The sequence below is a fragment of the Poecilia formosa genome, unplaced genomic scaffold (genome assembly GCF_000485575.1).
Source record: "Poecilia formosa unplaced genomic scaffold, Poecilia_formosa-5.1.2 Scaffold153, whole genome shotgun sequence".
Lineage (NCBI taxonomy): Eukaryota > Metazoa > Chordata > Actinopteri > Cyprinodontiformes > Poeciliidae > Poecilia > Poecilia formosa.
Window position 1 is genome coordinate 488,890 of NW_006800092.1, and position 16,655 is coordinate 505,544.

Here is a 16,655-nt window from a genome sequence, read left to right on the forward strand (position 1 = left end):
TTTTTTTTTTGTTTTTTTTTTTGAAGATTCAGCAGATTTAGAAGAACTTGACTTCATCAAATACTTACTAGTTCAGAAGTTTTTCTTTTTGAGATCATAAGATTAAGACTGTGACAGAAAAACCAGATCCACGGCTACAAGTGGCTCAAATATGCTATCCAGTTAGCGGGGTCAGGGGTCAGCCTTAGAGAGAGGATGAAGAGCTCAGTTATCCACTGGGAGTCTGGGCACTTGATCTGTTGTGTCCTTCCAGGGCAGACCCAGAAATCAACAGAAGGACTGTGCATCCCTCTTGACCTTTGGAGTGCCTTGGAAAAAGTTTGTGTTGTAAGGAGCGGCGTTTCATCCTGGACCTGTGAACCCGGTGACTTGATTTTGGACAAGTGACAGACAGACTACAGAAAAACCTTGCTTTCCATCTTTAGTAATTTTTTAGAGGCACATGGATCCCCCTTTACTGGTTCAGTCAGTTTTATTGACAGATGTGAAGTGAAATTTTCAAGCAAATCTCTACATTGAATTCTCAACTAACGTTTTCAGCTGTGATGGAAGAAGCATCGTCACCTTTTAAGTGTTTTAGGCTAAGCTAATTGACAGCATAAACTTAGAAAGCCTTTCAAGAGAGTGCCAGGTAGAAAGCTCCAGTACCCGAGTCTTTGTACAGGCTGTGACCTCAGTGAAGAACCTTTTGGACTAAAAGACTACCACACTGCTGGCATTGCTTCTCTGATTCATCTAAACATCTCTTATCCTGCGCTGCGTCACTGTCACATGCCCAAACAAACCTCACCCTCCTGCCCTACGCATACACAGAAGGCATTAGCATGGAAATACTTATCGTCGACCCAGTTACACGTTTTGGTTAAACAATCATTGACATCAGCCAATATCAACGCGAATGCCGAAATACTGCATTTCCAACCTTTTGTAGAGGTGAGCAAATCAATCAGCCAAACATCAAAGTCGGCCAGTTTTCCCTTTGATCTGTGATTGGCCGGCACTGAGCACTGAAATACTGAGAAACAGGTTTTTCTTTTTATGTACAATTACTACATCAAAACTAGGAACTCCCACAATGTTTGGCTTGTAAAATGCGTTGACCAGCTACATGTATGTTTATGGCCTTTGCTGAGCTTAATTACAATCAGATGAAAGTTAGAAGGATATGATTGTAATTCCTTCATTTTCAAATCTACGAAACTTTTTTTTCTCTCTCTTTTATGGCGCTGTAATCCTCGGAAAAGATTGATCTGAATCGGTCAGATGTAATAGCAGGAAAATCCTGACAGGTTTGTTGCTTATCTTTAGCATTTTCGGTACCATCATCTGTCATGATGATCTGACAATCTACTGCAGTCAGACTCAACAACAACAACAGCTGGTGACATATACAGTCGACACCAAAACTATTCATGCTTCTGGTAAATTACGTATTCGTAAAAACTACACTAAAAATTTGTGTCTTCAAGATTTACGCCAGAAACTGTTGGATCCTGCTCAACAAATGGCATCTCGTTTTGTTGTAACGGTACTAAATTTCACAGATGGCATTTACACTTGAAAGGAAAACGTTTTAGAACATATTTGAATATTTTATTTACAGTTCAGAACACATTTGTCCATGAGTTAATGCACTTTATTTTTTAATCAAACATATGCATTCTAGCCATCCAGACATGAAAACCGATATTTTACAAGCACACACACTTGTATGTGCAGTCGTTGATGCTTGCAACCTCCTGGGATTGCATGATTTTAAATATGACCGTGACATGGCAGTGGAAATGTATTATGCTTCATTCTTTGCAGACCCAATAAATCTCTAAAAATAGCCAGATCCTTAAATCATTTCCTGTGAATGTGGATTTAATTTTTACAGGAAAAAAGGGATGAGTTGTAGCTAGTAGTAGACCTCTCTGATCTTTGCCTGCAGTGCGTCACATGTTTTCTTGGCATCTCCCAGCAACATTGATGTATTGGGTTTGTAGAAAATGGGGTTGTCCACCGCCGCGTAACCCACTCCCAGTGTACGCTTCATCACTATGACCTGTAGGGAAAGCATACATCAAGTCAGTTATATAGGCAAGACGCTATATATACATCCAGTTAGAGTTTATAGAATATTCCCAAACATACCTGTTTGGACTTCCACACTTCCAGCACAGGCATGCCGGCAATTATAGAATTGGGATCTTCTTGTGCAGCAGAATTCACCGTGTCGTTTGCTCCGATGACCAGCGTCAAGTCCGTCTCTACGGGTCACCGACATTCAAACTTTTAGCCACGAGACAGATAAAAGATAAAGGATAACGCTCCACTCCCCGCCTCACTCTGTCATAAACAAGAACCATGTGTACTAGACGGCGTGCTGGTTGCTAAGAAAACACCAACGGTTGTCCGAATAACATGGCATGTCTGAATATTAACACACACATGCGTGGCAGCTGCAAGTGTAAATGGAAATGTGGACGTGTTTAATACACAAAGGCTGATATTGTAATTTTATCCTATACTGTCCTGCCAAAGTGATAACCGTGCCTCAATAAATACTACGTTTCTGTATTTGTAATTTATTTTTAAAAGAGTTTGCCTGGAAAGTCGTCATTGATCTCATCCATCTCCAGGACCACGTCATAGGGGACGCCGGCTTCAGCCAGGAGAACGTTGAGCTGGCCGGGCATGCGACCAGCCACGGGGTGGATACCAAACCTGTCAGAGACACGCAGATCGAAAGTGATTTGCTCTGATCAATCATCCTCTTGCTTTTTCTGAGAAGAATAATTTTTAAAAAAGCCCACGTCTCTTTCAAATGAGTACATGTACCCCTAAAGAAATATACGGTCACACGCATTTTGCAAACATGCAAAGCCATGCATCATTTGTTTATATTTTCTCTTCTTCTTCCATTATCTTGTCATCTATGTTTGCCATTTTTAGTGCAAATATAGCAACCTGCTATCGTTGTCAAAAAAACTTGAGTAAACACGTAGAATCCAATCGGATGTGTTTTTTTTGTTTTTCTAGATGTGTACAGATGGAAAGGTGCCTACTACAAGCTGTTAACTTTAGAAGACTGAATAGATTTGCATGCTGCACTTTTTTGTAAAAAAAAAAAAAAGAAAAAAAAACATACATAGCTGTCCTTCGCTGTCACAGTTAATGCACTGCTTTTACTAATCTATCACATCAAATCCCAATAAAATGTTGGTATGTGAAATCTAAATAGCCTTGAAAACCTCTGACACCAAGATCACTTTGAAAGATTGGAGGAAAGTTTGACTCCTCGAACAAGCAGTAACAAGCTGTCACTAAATTTTGATTAAAACCAAAATAATGTTATTTGGAAACTCCAGAGCAAGTACAGAGAAATAAAATACAGATAAATGAAGTAAACATTGAAAGGATCCAGGAACACACATTTCTGAGAGCTTTTGTTGATGAAACGGTCACTTGGAGAGCGAATGATAGATATATACAGAATAAAGTATCAAAGAGCGTTTTTATACTAACTATAGCCAAGAAGTTGGTTAAACAGAAAACACTGCACATTCTTTACCGTCCCCTGGTTTTACTCTAGCTCAGTTATTGCGTAGACATAAAATTACCTTGCAGCCATTAGCTAAACTGTGGGGGGGCGGGGGAGAAAGCAACTAGAATTTTCATACAGGATAACACAAACTTATTTCTAAATTATAAAACTTACTGACTTTATAAATTATAAAGAGTGTGTGTATCTTATTTAAGGCCCAAAATAAGCCAGACAATATTCAAGAACTTGGGGTTGAGAGGCAACAGTACAAAAAACGGTACAAAATTACTCACCTGACAGTCTTGCCTTGTTCTCTTAACATCTTCACCATGTCTGCTATCGGGTACTGGGCTTTGGCTGCACACAAACCCCAGCCTAAACAGGAAAAAATGGTTAAAACACAAGTTAGGAAATCACACTCCTACGCTCTATATTACAAGAGCAACATGTCTTAGATCTGGGGTCTTGATACACATCAGCACCATTGTTCATAGCTGAATAGAAACACAACAGTCCAAAATCATCAATCGTGTGTTCTTTATTCATTTTGCTCTCCTCTCCTCTCTGCAGTGTCCTCGTCCTTATTCAAATCCCAGCAGTTCAATAAGTCTGAGATCAATCTCTCTGAGAAACTGCACCGTAATGTATGATGGATACGGGACCCCTGCGTGCAAAGAACCGTTTTGCCTCACCACTGTTTAACCCTGGTGGTCATGTTCCTAACAGAGTTCAGCATAGCCTCTTGTTAAGATTTTCTTCCCTGTTGTTGTTGTTCTGAAGGCAGTCACTCATGACCTGTACGGTAATTCCCCAGACAGCCAGAGCCTTCTGTTTTCTCACTGCCCTCCTTTGTTGTTGACAGCGCATGGAGAAGTCTAGAGCCTGGACCTAATAGTTGCTTCGACTTTTCCCTGTTACTGTAATCAAACCAGCGTGTTGGACCACACATCTGTCCTCGCGTTGGTCCGCGGCCATTAGGCAACAACAGCGAGACGTGTTTCCAAGATTTTCAGAATGGTTGCTCTAGCTCAGGCTGCTTAAACAACAACTTATCTGTCAGATAGATCTGGTTTTTCTTTTGTTAAGAAGAAGAAGAAGAAGAGGAAGAAAAAAACATGATCTGGTAATTATCTCAACAATCATTTTTTTTATGTTGGTTGACAGATGATTCCAGGATCGACTGCTAAGTGCACTGCTCCCTCTTGTGGTGCCTGATCTTTTCTTTTGTTGTCTCAAATGAATTAATCACCACCATCAGTCACAGTCGCTGACATTTCCAGAGGATTGCAGGTTTTTTCATCACTCCCGTTTGGATGCATCTTTTGGCAGAGCAGCCAGTCTGAACCTTTATTTTGTCAGGTAAATGGAACAAAAGACAGATGTTATCACAGAGCCAGACTGTCTGAGCAGAGCGGAGAATTCACTCTGTTTGGTCATGATATCATCCCACGCTGCAGCTGTGCCCCACCTGAAGCAAGATCAAAGTTAGATGTTGGTGTTTCCCAAAAGTCTGTCTTTTTTTTTGGAGTCTCTCTCTCTCTCTTTTTTTTTGGGAACGTTGCAATGTGGTTACATCTGTTTTGAGCTAATTTTTCAACAAAAACGTCCAAAAGAAGCAGAAACACTCCCACACCGCGACATGCGATACTTCTGAACTCGTTCAAAAAGAGTTTTATGAATATTTTTGTTTTTGTGCCACATGCTATGACAGTGTTTGATGCTGAGTTTTGGCATTATTTTTAATGTTTGTTCATAAAGTTTGTGTAACAGAGTGTCCACAATCTGTTTAGAAAACAGACAAAATGTTACAGCAGGATAAAATGGCGAGTTATTCCCAGGTTACTCATCAAGAATTGCCTAATTAAAACATGTGTAGCTTTTTTTTATTTGCAGATTTATTGGTATCCAAATCGTTCCATGAGTGGAACTTTCGAATTTCTGTATGATCGACTGGAACAAAATGTTTTGTCCCGGTCGCGATTGTAGGTCTTCACCTGTACATAACAAAAAACAAACTAGCATACAGAGAAAAGATACAATCCCCTCCACAGTTACTCTCACTCCTGTTGAAGATGTGCAGAGATTTAAAAGAAATCATAATCTTAATTGCAGTGATGTAATCTTCCACTGATTTTATTCTAGTACGGGGGGGCACAACGGCAAAATACAAAAACAACAATATCACACTCAATAATAATTAGTGTGAAATAACTTTAACTGAAGCATTTTTTAATTATGACCTCAAATATTTAATTGAATTTGAATGTATAAAACCTTTTACTTAATATTTATTGAGTTATTGTTTTCCCTGGGGTGTAATGTTTCTTTTAGCCTTTAGCTTGCTGGGCAAAGACTAATGTTTATCCTGCCACCATGAAGAGTGAGGGGACAGTGAGATGTAAACATTTTACTGTAAGGGAACTGCAGCAAAGAGTGGCATCTGGGGTCTCCAAGTCTCCATGACAACCATTAGACAGCATCTCTACACACCAACTAGTTGGCAGGAAAAAATATTTTCTGTCCTACCATCACAAAGGAAAAAATTGGGAGCTGTTTGTCTTGTTAGGATGTGATCGAGATTTTCCAAATCATAGGACGAGTATATGAAAGACAGCCTAACACCCACGAGTACGTACGGAGGAGGATCTGTCATGCTGTGGGCCTTGTTATCCTCCAGCGTGCTGGAGTGCAATACCGGGAGGCTGTGAAGTTGACTGAGAATGGGTAATGACAGTTTTTTCTTTGCTTTTTTAATGTGCAATGATCCAAAACAAAAGGTCAAATCAACGTATAAGTGATATAACAGACACAAAATCAACTTTCTTCGCCTGCCGCCTCAGTTCTTAATACCCTGTAACACCTGCTGTGTGAGCAGGAGAGAGGAGATCATGAGATCATTCAGGAATCTGGATGTTCTGGACAGAATGTGCGAAATGAGAATCGTTGAAAAATCCTTCTCTCTGTTTGATCCAACTTTGTGAAACGGAGAACACTTATTGCTGCTCTAATGGAGCGGAGAGTACAAAAACAGAAGGGAGGCAATAATTATGAAGTCACTTATTTCGTTAAAAGCAATAATTTCTTAGCACGGGAATTTTCCAATGCACTAAAACTTTTTTTGTTTTTTAAGATTTTCAGTGCGAGATAATAATAGTAATAAAAAAAGCAGGAGTATTTGAATGTTTTTACACATGTAGTGCCAATACTTGAGGATATGAATGTGTTAACTTTGTAGAATCAGAGATGTAAAGAAAAAGAAAAACCTGAGGCTGTAATCATAACACACTGGATAATCAACACTCAGAAATACTGCATGTTTCTTTTTAAAGTCTACCTGGAGTGATGATGACGGTGTTGGCTTCTTTGATTATGTCTATAGTTTGCTCCACATTGACCTCGGTGTGGGTGCCGACGATCTCCATGGGCTTCCCACCTAACGTGGAGGTGGTGCCGTACCCTCCCAGGATCACGTTGGGCAACGAGCGGTTCATGGCCTGGGAGGGAAGGAGGAACTCCATCTCAGATTCTTATCACAAGCGTGGCCCAAGTGAAACGCATCTACTCACCACACACATGATGTACGAAAGGATGGCGCCAGAGGAGCCGATCAGGGCTCCCACAATCGTCATGAGGTTGTTGTCTAGCAAAAAGCCCTCAGCACAGAGCGCCCATCCTGAGTAGCTGTTCAGCACAGTGATGACCACCGGCATGTCTGCCCCACCGATAGCTGCTGTGAGTGTTACACCCTGGAAGAAAGGTGTGCAAAAACGTCTGTGCTACTCAGTTTCGCTACAAGGCTCGTTGTAGCTTAAACATACTTGGCATCTAACAAAGTGAAACAACAAATTTCATCAGCTGAAATATAACCGTATCCAGACCGGTTTTTGGAACTTTTTTTTCTTTTTTCTGAAAATGTGTTTCCTCAAAACCGAATCTTTGCTGCCTCATCTGTTTGCTGCTCAGATGTTGCTGTAAAATCTCACCATGACAGCTGAAAGCCCAGACACCCCCATCAGGCAGCCCATCCCGGTGCCATAGCTGGAGCTGAGCATAAAGGGCACCATGCCTCCCATGGACGCCGCCATCAGACTGGCGTTCAACATGTGTCGACCAGGCAACAGCAGGGGTGCGGAGTCCAGGAGGCCTACAGGCAAAGAGCAGTTATTTTCAAAAGCCAGAAATGATTGTCAATCGTTTGTAGGGATAATTGACAACATAAAACACAGAGCGCAATTAGTTTCAAGCGCCCCTTTGGAGGTCCAGATGTCTCTGCGGAGGAATCTATTACAATCTGTTACAAGACAACAACTAATCCTGCAAGCAGAGCCACTGCCCTGTGGTCAACAAATCACATCTTACCAGAATGTTTCTCATGTGTTCCCCTTGATCCCTTGATCAATTCACACAACAGTTTAAATAAAAGACTGCTGATAACTGCACGCAAAGCCCCAACCCTGACCTGGACTCCACAGAGGATTTGGCTTCAACCACCAGGAGACAGTCAGTGCAAGTGGATACATGAAGCTCTGTGTGTTTCGGTGCCTTGTAAAGGTATTCGATTCAACTTTTTCATCTTTTGTTAGTTTACAGCTGCAAACTGGTGTTTAGAGGGAACAATGTGACAGACCAATACAAAGTGGAACATAACTGAATTATTTTTGCAAGGCATTGTATCTCGCTAGTAGACCAGAACCTCGGTTTTGGTGTTTCATAAACTTCTAAGCTTGAGACCCACAATAACAAAGGTCATCATGGCAAAAACCATCCCTAAAAACATTATTTATAATGGTTTTAATGTAATTACTGGTTAAATAATGTGCGGTTTAAATTTAACCTAAGGTCTGAAGGCAAGCTCAGGACCCCCCACAAAGTGTTTCTCAACCCAAAAGGTCTCCGATGCATTTGAATCTTGGAAAAGCTGAACGCAGTTTTGGTCAGCGGCTCCAACCTTGCAGCTTTCCGTAGGCCACCAGAGATCCGCTGAAGGTGACGCCTCCAATGTAGGTACCCAGGTAGGCCACGGTCTTCAGGACACCGGCTGCAGGGTGTGTTTCCAGGTGAGGGAACTCGATCATGTACTCGGCGACGCAGGTGAGGACAGCCGCGAGTCCCACCAGGCTGTGGAAGGCCGCCACCAGCTGTGGCAAGTCCGTGATTTCAATACGCTTGGCGATGGTGAGGCCTGCGGTCGAGTTGTGACATCAGTAAGTTATTACTGTTATTATTCAAATTATTTGAAAGCGAAAAAGAGCGAAATGTTATCAAGTCAACACCTGTTTTCTGCTACAAAGCCAAATCAAGCAAAGTAGTCGGTTGGGCTTGCTGAAAAGAGATGCAGCTGCAGCACTGATGCATATGCATGTACAGTAAATTAAAGGGGTGGTATTGCTTTCCAGCATGTGGTGCCATTTTAAAGCATAATCAAATAACTATATTACCTTCAGTTGCTATAAAAGTGCTACATATATCAAATATGACTTAAAACAAATTTGACTTGGTAATTGAAATTGGGCCTCTGTCGCTTTAAAAACTCCTGCTCTTTCCAACACTCCGCCTTGAGGAAGTCATCACAACGTCACTCCTCTATTAACCCTTTAATTATGTTTTTCACGAGCTTTACACTGAAAATTTCTATTATCAATAGCTCATATAATACCTTGTTACTTCAGGTATTATTGCATTGAATATCATTACCTGGAAAATCAAGGGACTACCGTGATACAATTTCTTTTGATGTTATTTACTATAACATAATGTAAAGCTCAAAGAAAGCCAATTTTACATAACCGCGCCACCTCGAGGATCAGTAATTGTCTTACTCAACACTAAAACTAAAAGATGAAATCTTTCATAAAGACTCAAGTAGAGAATTGCAAAATTAAGATATATACTGATAAATATCCAAACTGTGATTCAGAAACCAATAGCCATTGCTTTCTTTCTTTGTAGGTTAATAGTCTGATCACACAGCATGTTTCTATGTGGTCTAGATAGTGGAGAACAATACAATATTAGACTGTGCTAAAAAGGGAATAATCAGTGCCAGAGAAGGGACTTTCCAGCGTCGCAGTGCTGTGTTAGAGCTACAACACAGAGATAGTTTTAAAAACACATACCAAGGGTCCCCCCAGTGGCCATAGCTAACGACATCTGAGACAGCAGCTCTGGCGACGGCTTGAGGGCGCCGATGGTGGCAGCAATGCCCCCTGCTACTCCCATCATGCCCAGGGCGTTCCCCAGTCGAGACGTGTGCTGGGCGGAGAGGCCTGCCAAAGCCCCGACGCAACACAAGCCTGAGCCCAGGTACATCATCTGAGGGAATTAATTAAAGAAACTGAAAAAAAAACTCAGTCAAGTCACACAAAAAAAGCAACAACCAAAATAAGTATATTTATTTCCCTGCAGCTGTGCAAGACTGGTAGATTAGAGACTCTTCCATCACCTGCTCTATGCTGTACCCAGCAGCCAGTGAAGCTCCGTATCCTCCGACAAAAGCAGCCCCCGGCAACAAGTAAAGGTAGTTGTATTCAGGAGGGTCAGTGGGACGCTTGAACATGTCCAGCATTCTCTGGGTGATGAGGAAACCACCTGCACAGGCACAGCAAAAACAAAGCAAAAAAAAAAAAAGTAGCACGCACTTAGCTGCACAGCTAATAAATCACGTTCTCCTCTGATGTGTCCGTGATGAGTGTCAGACCGGCAATGTTGATGGATGAAACGAAGGCGGCTGCCAGGGCGAGAGTCTCGGGCAGGCTGGAGGGTGCGAGACCTCCACCCATCAGCACCAGACCTCCTACCGCGGTCAGGCCTGAGAGGCGAAACGGGCAGCATGAGTAACAGCAGCAGAGAGCCACACGAAGCGCCAGGCTGTACCCTGACCCCCTGACCTGAGATAGCGTTGGTGACAGACATGAGAGGCGAGTGCAGAGCGGGGGTCACCCCCCACACGGTGTGGTATCCCACAATCCCAGCCAAACCGAACGTTGTGACCATCTGAGTGAAAGCTGCATTAGGGGAGATGATGCCCAGAGCCAGACAGGTGGACACACCTGATGTAAAGACAAACAGCAGAGAAGCACCATTAACATATTAGCATCTTCACAGCATTTTTTTAAAGCTAGGATCCCTCAAACTGCACTCTTTAGATAGATTTATTACCCAAAATAGAAGAAAGTGTAACTGCTCAGTTACCATGTCATTCATTTTCAATCTTTCTTTGATATATTATCATACTATTCTATAGAGCCACTGAGGTTATAAACATAAACAGCTCTAAAGCACTTATAAAGTGCCTGTAATAAACAACAATACACAAGATTAAGAATCAGGCCTCATCCAGACAAAAAAAACATGCATGTTCTGTTCAGTTTTCATAGATATCCCAAGGGCAAATATGTTTACAACAAGCAACATATATAAAAGCAACAACAACAACAAAAAACATCCACTGCTGGTACAGGACAACTACAAATATCAAGAGAAATAATGGATCATCTCAAATCATAGCACATAATAGACAAAATTAACAAGAATATAAAATGTGTTTTATTTAAAAAAAAAAACAACAACTAAAAAGTGGTCTCGTCTGGCTATTGCAGTCTAAACCAGGGAGATTAAGGTCAGCAATGGCAGCAGGAATGAAAGAAACCTCTGATCACACAGAACCTGGTTCTGTGTGATCAGAACCACACCAGGTTCTGATCTTAGAGATCCTGCAGCGGCGGCCAGATGGAAGAAGATGAAACTCGCTCTAAAGTGGATGTTGTGCGTTGTTAACGATCAGTTCTCACACGCTTGGAGTGTATTCTGGAGCCAGGCTTGCTTTACTCCAATTACCTTGCTTGCCACATTAGTGAGCCTCATCAACCAGTTTTTACTAGACGAGGTAAGGAAACCAAACAAAGCCACGCAACAATAAAAATAGAACAGAATCAATAAAACACTGATAAAATAGAGTCACTAATAAATTACAAACTTTAAAAGAGCCCAGTTTACTTTAGAAAAAAAATAAAATAAAATGAAAAAAGGTGCTGCTGGACCTATTTACACCCTGCATCCGTTTTTGATTAAAAGCCCAGCTTATTATCAATAAGAGTTTATACTCGCTTACGATTTCAGCTTCCAGGTTATGAACCATAGTGATGCTGGACTGGGATTTATGAAGGTCAGTGAACATGTCTTTAGTTTCGGATGCATTAATTGCACCATGCTGTAAAGACCTCGACAACGGCACCTTTCTCAGTTTTACTGTCGTTTAAAAGACTTATAACAGTCATCAGCAAATTTCAAAGTGTGTCTGTTCTGATGTGAGCTCCTGCAGGAACTGCACAAAGAATAAACGGCACCGAAGAAAGTACACCACCCTGCAAACAGGAAGGATAAGTGTGACAGCTCGCCATTAATTTTCACACATTGTGACCGATCTGACAGAAAGTCTAACAACCAACCTACAAGATTTGGATTCAGATGAAACGCTGACAAAAGTTCATACGCAAGAAGATAGGGCTGGGTAGTATTAAATGCAGATGGAAAATCAACAAACCACAGCCTTGGATGTGTTTTAGGGACGTCCAGATGTTCCACTAAAAGGTTTATTAAAAACAGAGTGGCGTCCTGCACACTCCCGCCTGAGGAACGGACTGAGGAGGACCTAAAGTGGCCAGCAGCCTGTTTCAGATCGCCCTTTTTCATTATCCTCACAAAGCCTTCATCACCAAGGAGGTGAGGGCTACTGGTCTGAAGACATTGAGGACTTCATGGCATTTGCAACAGGAACAATTGTGGCATGTTTCCACGCTTTACAATCTGCTGCTGAAGAGACTGATTAGAAATCATTTTCAAAATTTCACTAAGTTATAAAGCACAATGCTCTGTCATTTCTGAAAGTGCAAGAACTACAGTAGCTACACTAGGTGTGTTACTGTCTTAGGAGCATGCACGTGGTGCTGACATGGTGGAGGTACAATATAATCATTTTTAAAAATTACATTTGCATACCCTTCCCCTTCTTCTCTGTTTGTGGTGTATTCTGGTACACTATTACAGCACCACATATAGTATTTTTGTGTGGACGAGGATAATCCTACAAATAATCCCATGTTTCCAATTAACTTTTTAAGTAAATAGAGCAGGAAAAACACAGTTTTCTGAGCAACTTTGTATTTCGTTGTCTCTTAAAGTGAGAAAAAAAAAGTATGGCTACATTTTTAAATGTTGTATGTAGAGCTATGCTACATTTCAAACCAAAACTAGAGACATAAAAGGAACACTTGATGATACACTGATAAATATCTTGAGCATATGTGAAAACATGTAAAATATTAACCTTTGTATTTATGTTTAGAGCATAACGTCCTGAACGAATCTCTTCTGTCTGACTGGCGATTCACTCCAATGACTCCAGTGGCAGAACAGAAAAAAATATGCAAAAAGGACAAATACCGTCGTACTCATGCCAAGTGGCTAGTTCTGCACGCCTCCAACAAAAAGACTGACAAAAACATCCATTTGAGTGGGGATCTAGATTTGTATCGTCAACGATTGGCACTTTGCAATGCATGTTGGGAAGGAAAAGCAGCTCAGCTTCACATTCAAGCACCTAAAATACACACAATGCATGTTTTTTTTTGTTTTGTTTTGTTTTTTTTCTTACAGTTTGCTCTAGCAGTGGAAGATAAAGGAATAAGAAGAGACTCACAGACACTTGAACAATTTTCTTCTGCGTTCAACCTTTCCTCGAGCTTGATCTAATCTGAAGAATGTACCTCAGAATGCAGTGGAGCTAAGACATCCACAACAAAATCTATAGATGAATATTTCCCCCCTGAATCTGATGCTTTGTGTCTGACCTGCAGTGTAGACGCCGGCAGAGGTCAATGTGCGGTTAAAAGGGGAAACTGTTGCAGCTTTTTCGGCTTCCAACTCTGCCACGGTTTTCTGTTTCACGGGGGCCGGCGGGGTCGTTTTAGGCAGTGGAGACGGGAACATGTTGTGACCTTCCTGTTCAGGCAGAGAAAAAAAAACACACACACACACACACACACACACACACACACAAATATACCCTAGTGAGCACTAGTAAAAGATCCATGAGGTCTACATGTTAGACAGAGAATTGAATATTTGTGAAATTTGCATTTTGGAACATCTGGACTGGATGCTGGCAGTCCTGCAGCAGGAGATTACACTAAGCAAACAGTACTCATCGACCAGTTAGCAAGGGTTTTGCAGATGAATTTACTTTAGAAAGACTTGAATCCTGAGTCGGTCCACCAGCAGTAAGTCGATATGCCCTACCGAGCTCGCATGATTTCACTGCCGTAGACATTGTGTCCAAACCAAAATTCCTGGAAATGTTTCCAGTTTGAGCCTTACCCAGCTGGAACTGGGAACTTTTTTTTTTTTGTGGGGGCGCGGGGGGCCTGGAGCTTGACTTGACAAGATGTGATAGCTCATGCTGAGAGAGAGTGGAGGACGCCAGCAGAGACTTTTACAGCAAATCAAAACCAACCTTCATCACAAGAGTCCCACGGATGACATGGTCGATTGTTCCATAGTCAAATTCCTCGTGGGGCTCGTAGTGGAAGTAATCCTTGTCTGGACTGATGGCTTTCAGCAGCTTCAGGACGTTGTTGGAGTACAGAGTGCTGGCCTGTGTGGGCATGCGGCTGGGCAGGTCGGTGTAGCCTATGTGAGTGACTCCCTGGTTGGAACAGAAAACGTTCTTGATCTGTGAATTTTCCTCTGGGGTGAACAGGCAGGGGAACATTTTTATTGCTGTACTTTAAGACGCAGACAGAAAGCTGACCTTGTAGACGTACAGATCTCCTGGCTTGGTGGTCTCGATGTTTCCTCCGGTTTCTGCAGCCAGGTCCACTACCACAGAGCCGTCCCGCATTGACTCGACAAACTCCTTCTTAATTAACACAGGAGCCTTTTTTCCTGCACGATCGGAGACAAAAAGAAAAATGATAAACTAAACTGAATTTGAACCAAACTATTTTATGCTAATCTGGACTAAACTGAAAGTTTTGGACTTGAAATGAAATGGGCTGACACAGTTAGTTCCCATTTTTGAAGCAGAACCCCCCAAAAAAGAATATCAAAATAAGGACTTTTGACAAATAAAGGCATCTGTTGGAATGGCCAAGTCAAAGTCCAGGCACTAAATCCACCCAAGAAATTCTTGTAAGTCCTTGAATATGACTGTGAATGCTTTTTATCCAGTAAGACTGACGTTAGAGATATTCTCCAAAGGAAAAAGCCTAAATATTCAGTCCAATATGTGCAAAGCCAGTGGAGACAAACTGTACCCTGCAGCTGTAAATATGGTGAAAGGTAAATCTCCAAAGAACTGACTTGGGTGGTCAAACACAAATGCAGGCCACATATTTTAGATTTTGATTTGCAGAAAAGTTTAATAAATATGTATCCTTTTTCTTTCAAGAGATACACATCCTTTTGCAGCGTACTGTAAATACCTCTTTCGACATACTTTTCACCAGTAAGCATCAGAGCTGAGTGTGTTATCTCTGAGTGGAGCCTTGCGAGTTGTTTATTAGCAAATTAGTTCATCCATCTTTCTGACATGCAGAGTCCTGTAATCCATCTTGCAAAGTTTTGCTCAGGCAGGAGCTTTTGCACGGATGTTGGGGACCCTCCAAAGACTGAATAAACTTCAAGTCAGTTAACATGTTTGGATAAAACCGTGTGGAAATAAAGCCTTAGATCAGCATGTTAGCCTTGAAATCCATCAACAAAATCAGCAACGACTTGAGGTTTTAAAGTCTTGTCTTGCAACTCATTTCCTTTTTTTTTTTCTTCTTCTTCTTCTTCTTCTTCTTCTTCTTCTTCTGCTTCTTCGACAATCGACTTAAAAAAAACACACTAGATGTATGCACGCTTCCAAATAAGAAACAGTAGGCCATTTATCTTTTCTTAAACACTCGAACATAAAGAGAAATGGTTGAAGGTTTCATTGTTTCTGACCTGGAATCAGGGCAGTGCTGATGACGATGTCGACATCTTTACACTGCCTGGCGAACAGGGCCATCTCAGCCTCAATGAACTCCTTTGACATCTCCTTGGCGTAACCTCCGACCCCTTCGCCAGACTCTTTGATGTCTACTTCCAAAGGCTCTGCCCCAAATGACTTGAACTGCTCAAGTGCTGCTGGCCTGACAGGAAACAAACAGTCAGCTTTTCGTCAAGATCACGAACCATCATCGCCGAGTCTGGCGGTCTGAAACACGAGGCGTCCTTTTCCTTTCATCTCATACCTGGTGTCAAAGCCTCTCACTATGGCTCCCATCGACTTGGCTGCCCCTGCTGCTGCTAAACCAGCCACCCCGCCTCCAATAACCAGGACCTGAGAGCAGCAGAAACATCAAGAGAAGAATCAGTTCGCAGTTTTTAATGTGTACGTGAAAAGAAAACGCCCAAAGGTGGACAGAAGCCTCTCAATTCAGAAAANCAGTTTTATTGACAGATGTGAAGTGAAATTTTCAAGCAAATCTCTACATTGAATTCTCAACTAACGTTTTCAGCTGTGATGGAAGAAGCATCGTCACCTTTTAAGTGTTTTAGGCTAAGCTAATTGACAGCATAAACTTAGAAAGCCTTTCAAGAGAGTGCCAGGTAGAAAGCTCCAGTACCCGAGTCTTTGTACAGGCTGTGACCTCAGTGAAGAACCTTTTGGACTAAAAGACTACCACACTGCTGGCATTGCTTCTCTGATTCATCTAAACGTCTCTTTTATCCTGCGCTGCGTCACTGTCACATGCCCAAACAAACCTCACCCTCCTGCCCTACGCATATACAGAAGGCATTAGCATGGAAATACTTATCGTCGACCCAGTTACACGTTTTGGTTAAACAATCATTGACATCAGCCAATATCAACGCAAATGCCGAAATACTGCATTTCCAACCTTTTGTAGAGGTGAGCAAATCAATCAGCCAAACATCAAAGTCGGCCAGTTTTCCCTTTGATCTGTGATTGGCCGGCACTGAGCACTGAAATACTGAGAAACAGGTTTTTCTTTTTATGTACAATTACTACATCAAAACTAGGAACTCCCACAATGTTTGGCTTGTAAAATGCGTTGACCAGCTACATGTACGTTTA

At 41.7% G+C, this 16,655-nt stretch overlaps 1 protein-coding gene across 1 annotated transcript; it reads right to left on the minus strand.

Annotated features, from left to right (window-relative positions):
* Window positions 1-1,579: 1,579 nt before the first annotated feature.
* On the minus strand, window positions 1,580-15,903 carry LOC103146190 (NAD(P) transhydrogenase, mitochondrial-like). The gene is made up of 17 exons (XM_016677330.1): window positions 15,808-15,903; window positions 15,518-15,705; window positions 14,337-14,470; window positions 14,040-14,231; window positions 13,378-13,528; window positions 10,417-10,578; window positions 10,227-10,337; window positions 9,972-10,117; window positions 9,646-9,841; window positions 8,478-8,711; window positions 7,513-7,673; window positions 7,096-7,275; window positions 6,864-7,023; window positions 3,823-3,904; window positions 2,591-2,709; window positions 2,137-2,252; window positions 1,580-2,047 (listed from the first exon to the last, which is right to left on the minus strand). The coding sequence occupies exons 1-17, from the start codon at window positions 15,837-15,839 to the stop codon at window positions 1,901-1,903; spliced, it is 2,511 nt and encodes an 836-aa protein (XP_016532816.1). The 5' UTR covers window positions 15,840-15,903; the 3' UTR covers window positions 1,580-1,900.
* Between the last annotated feature and the right edge of the window lie 752 nt (window positions 15,904-16,655).

Excerpts from the sequence above, each read along its gene's own strand:
- LOC103146190 (XM_016677330.1), bottom strand. The coding sequence starts at position 15,839 with ATGGGAGCCATAGTGAGAGGCTTTGACACCAG. Across the intron at positions 14,471-15,517 it reads CAGCACTGCCCTGATTCCAG|GAAAAAAGGCTCCTGTGTTA; the intron begins GTCAGAAACAAT and ends CCGATCGTGCAG. Across the intron at positions 8,712-9,645 it reads GGCCACTGGGGGGACCCTTG|GCCTCACCATCGCCAAGCGT; the intron begins GTATGTGTTTTT and ends ACTCGACCGCAG.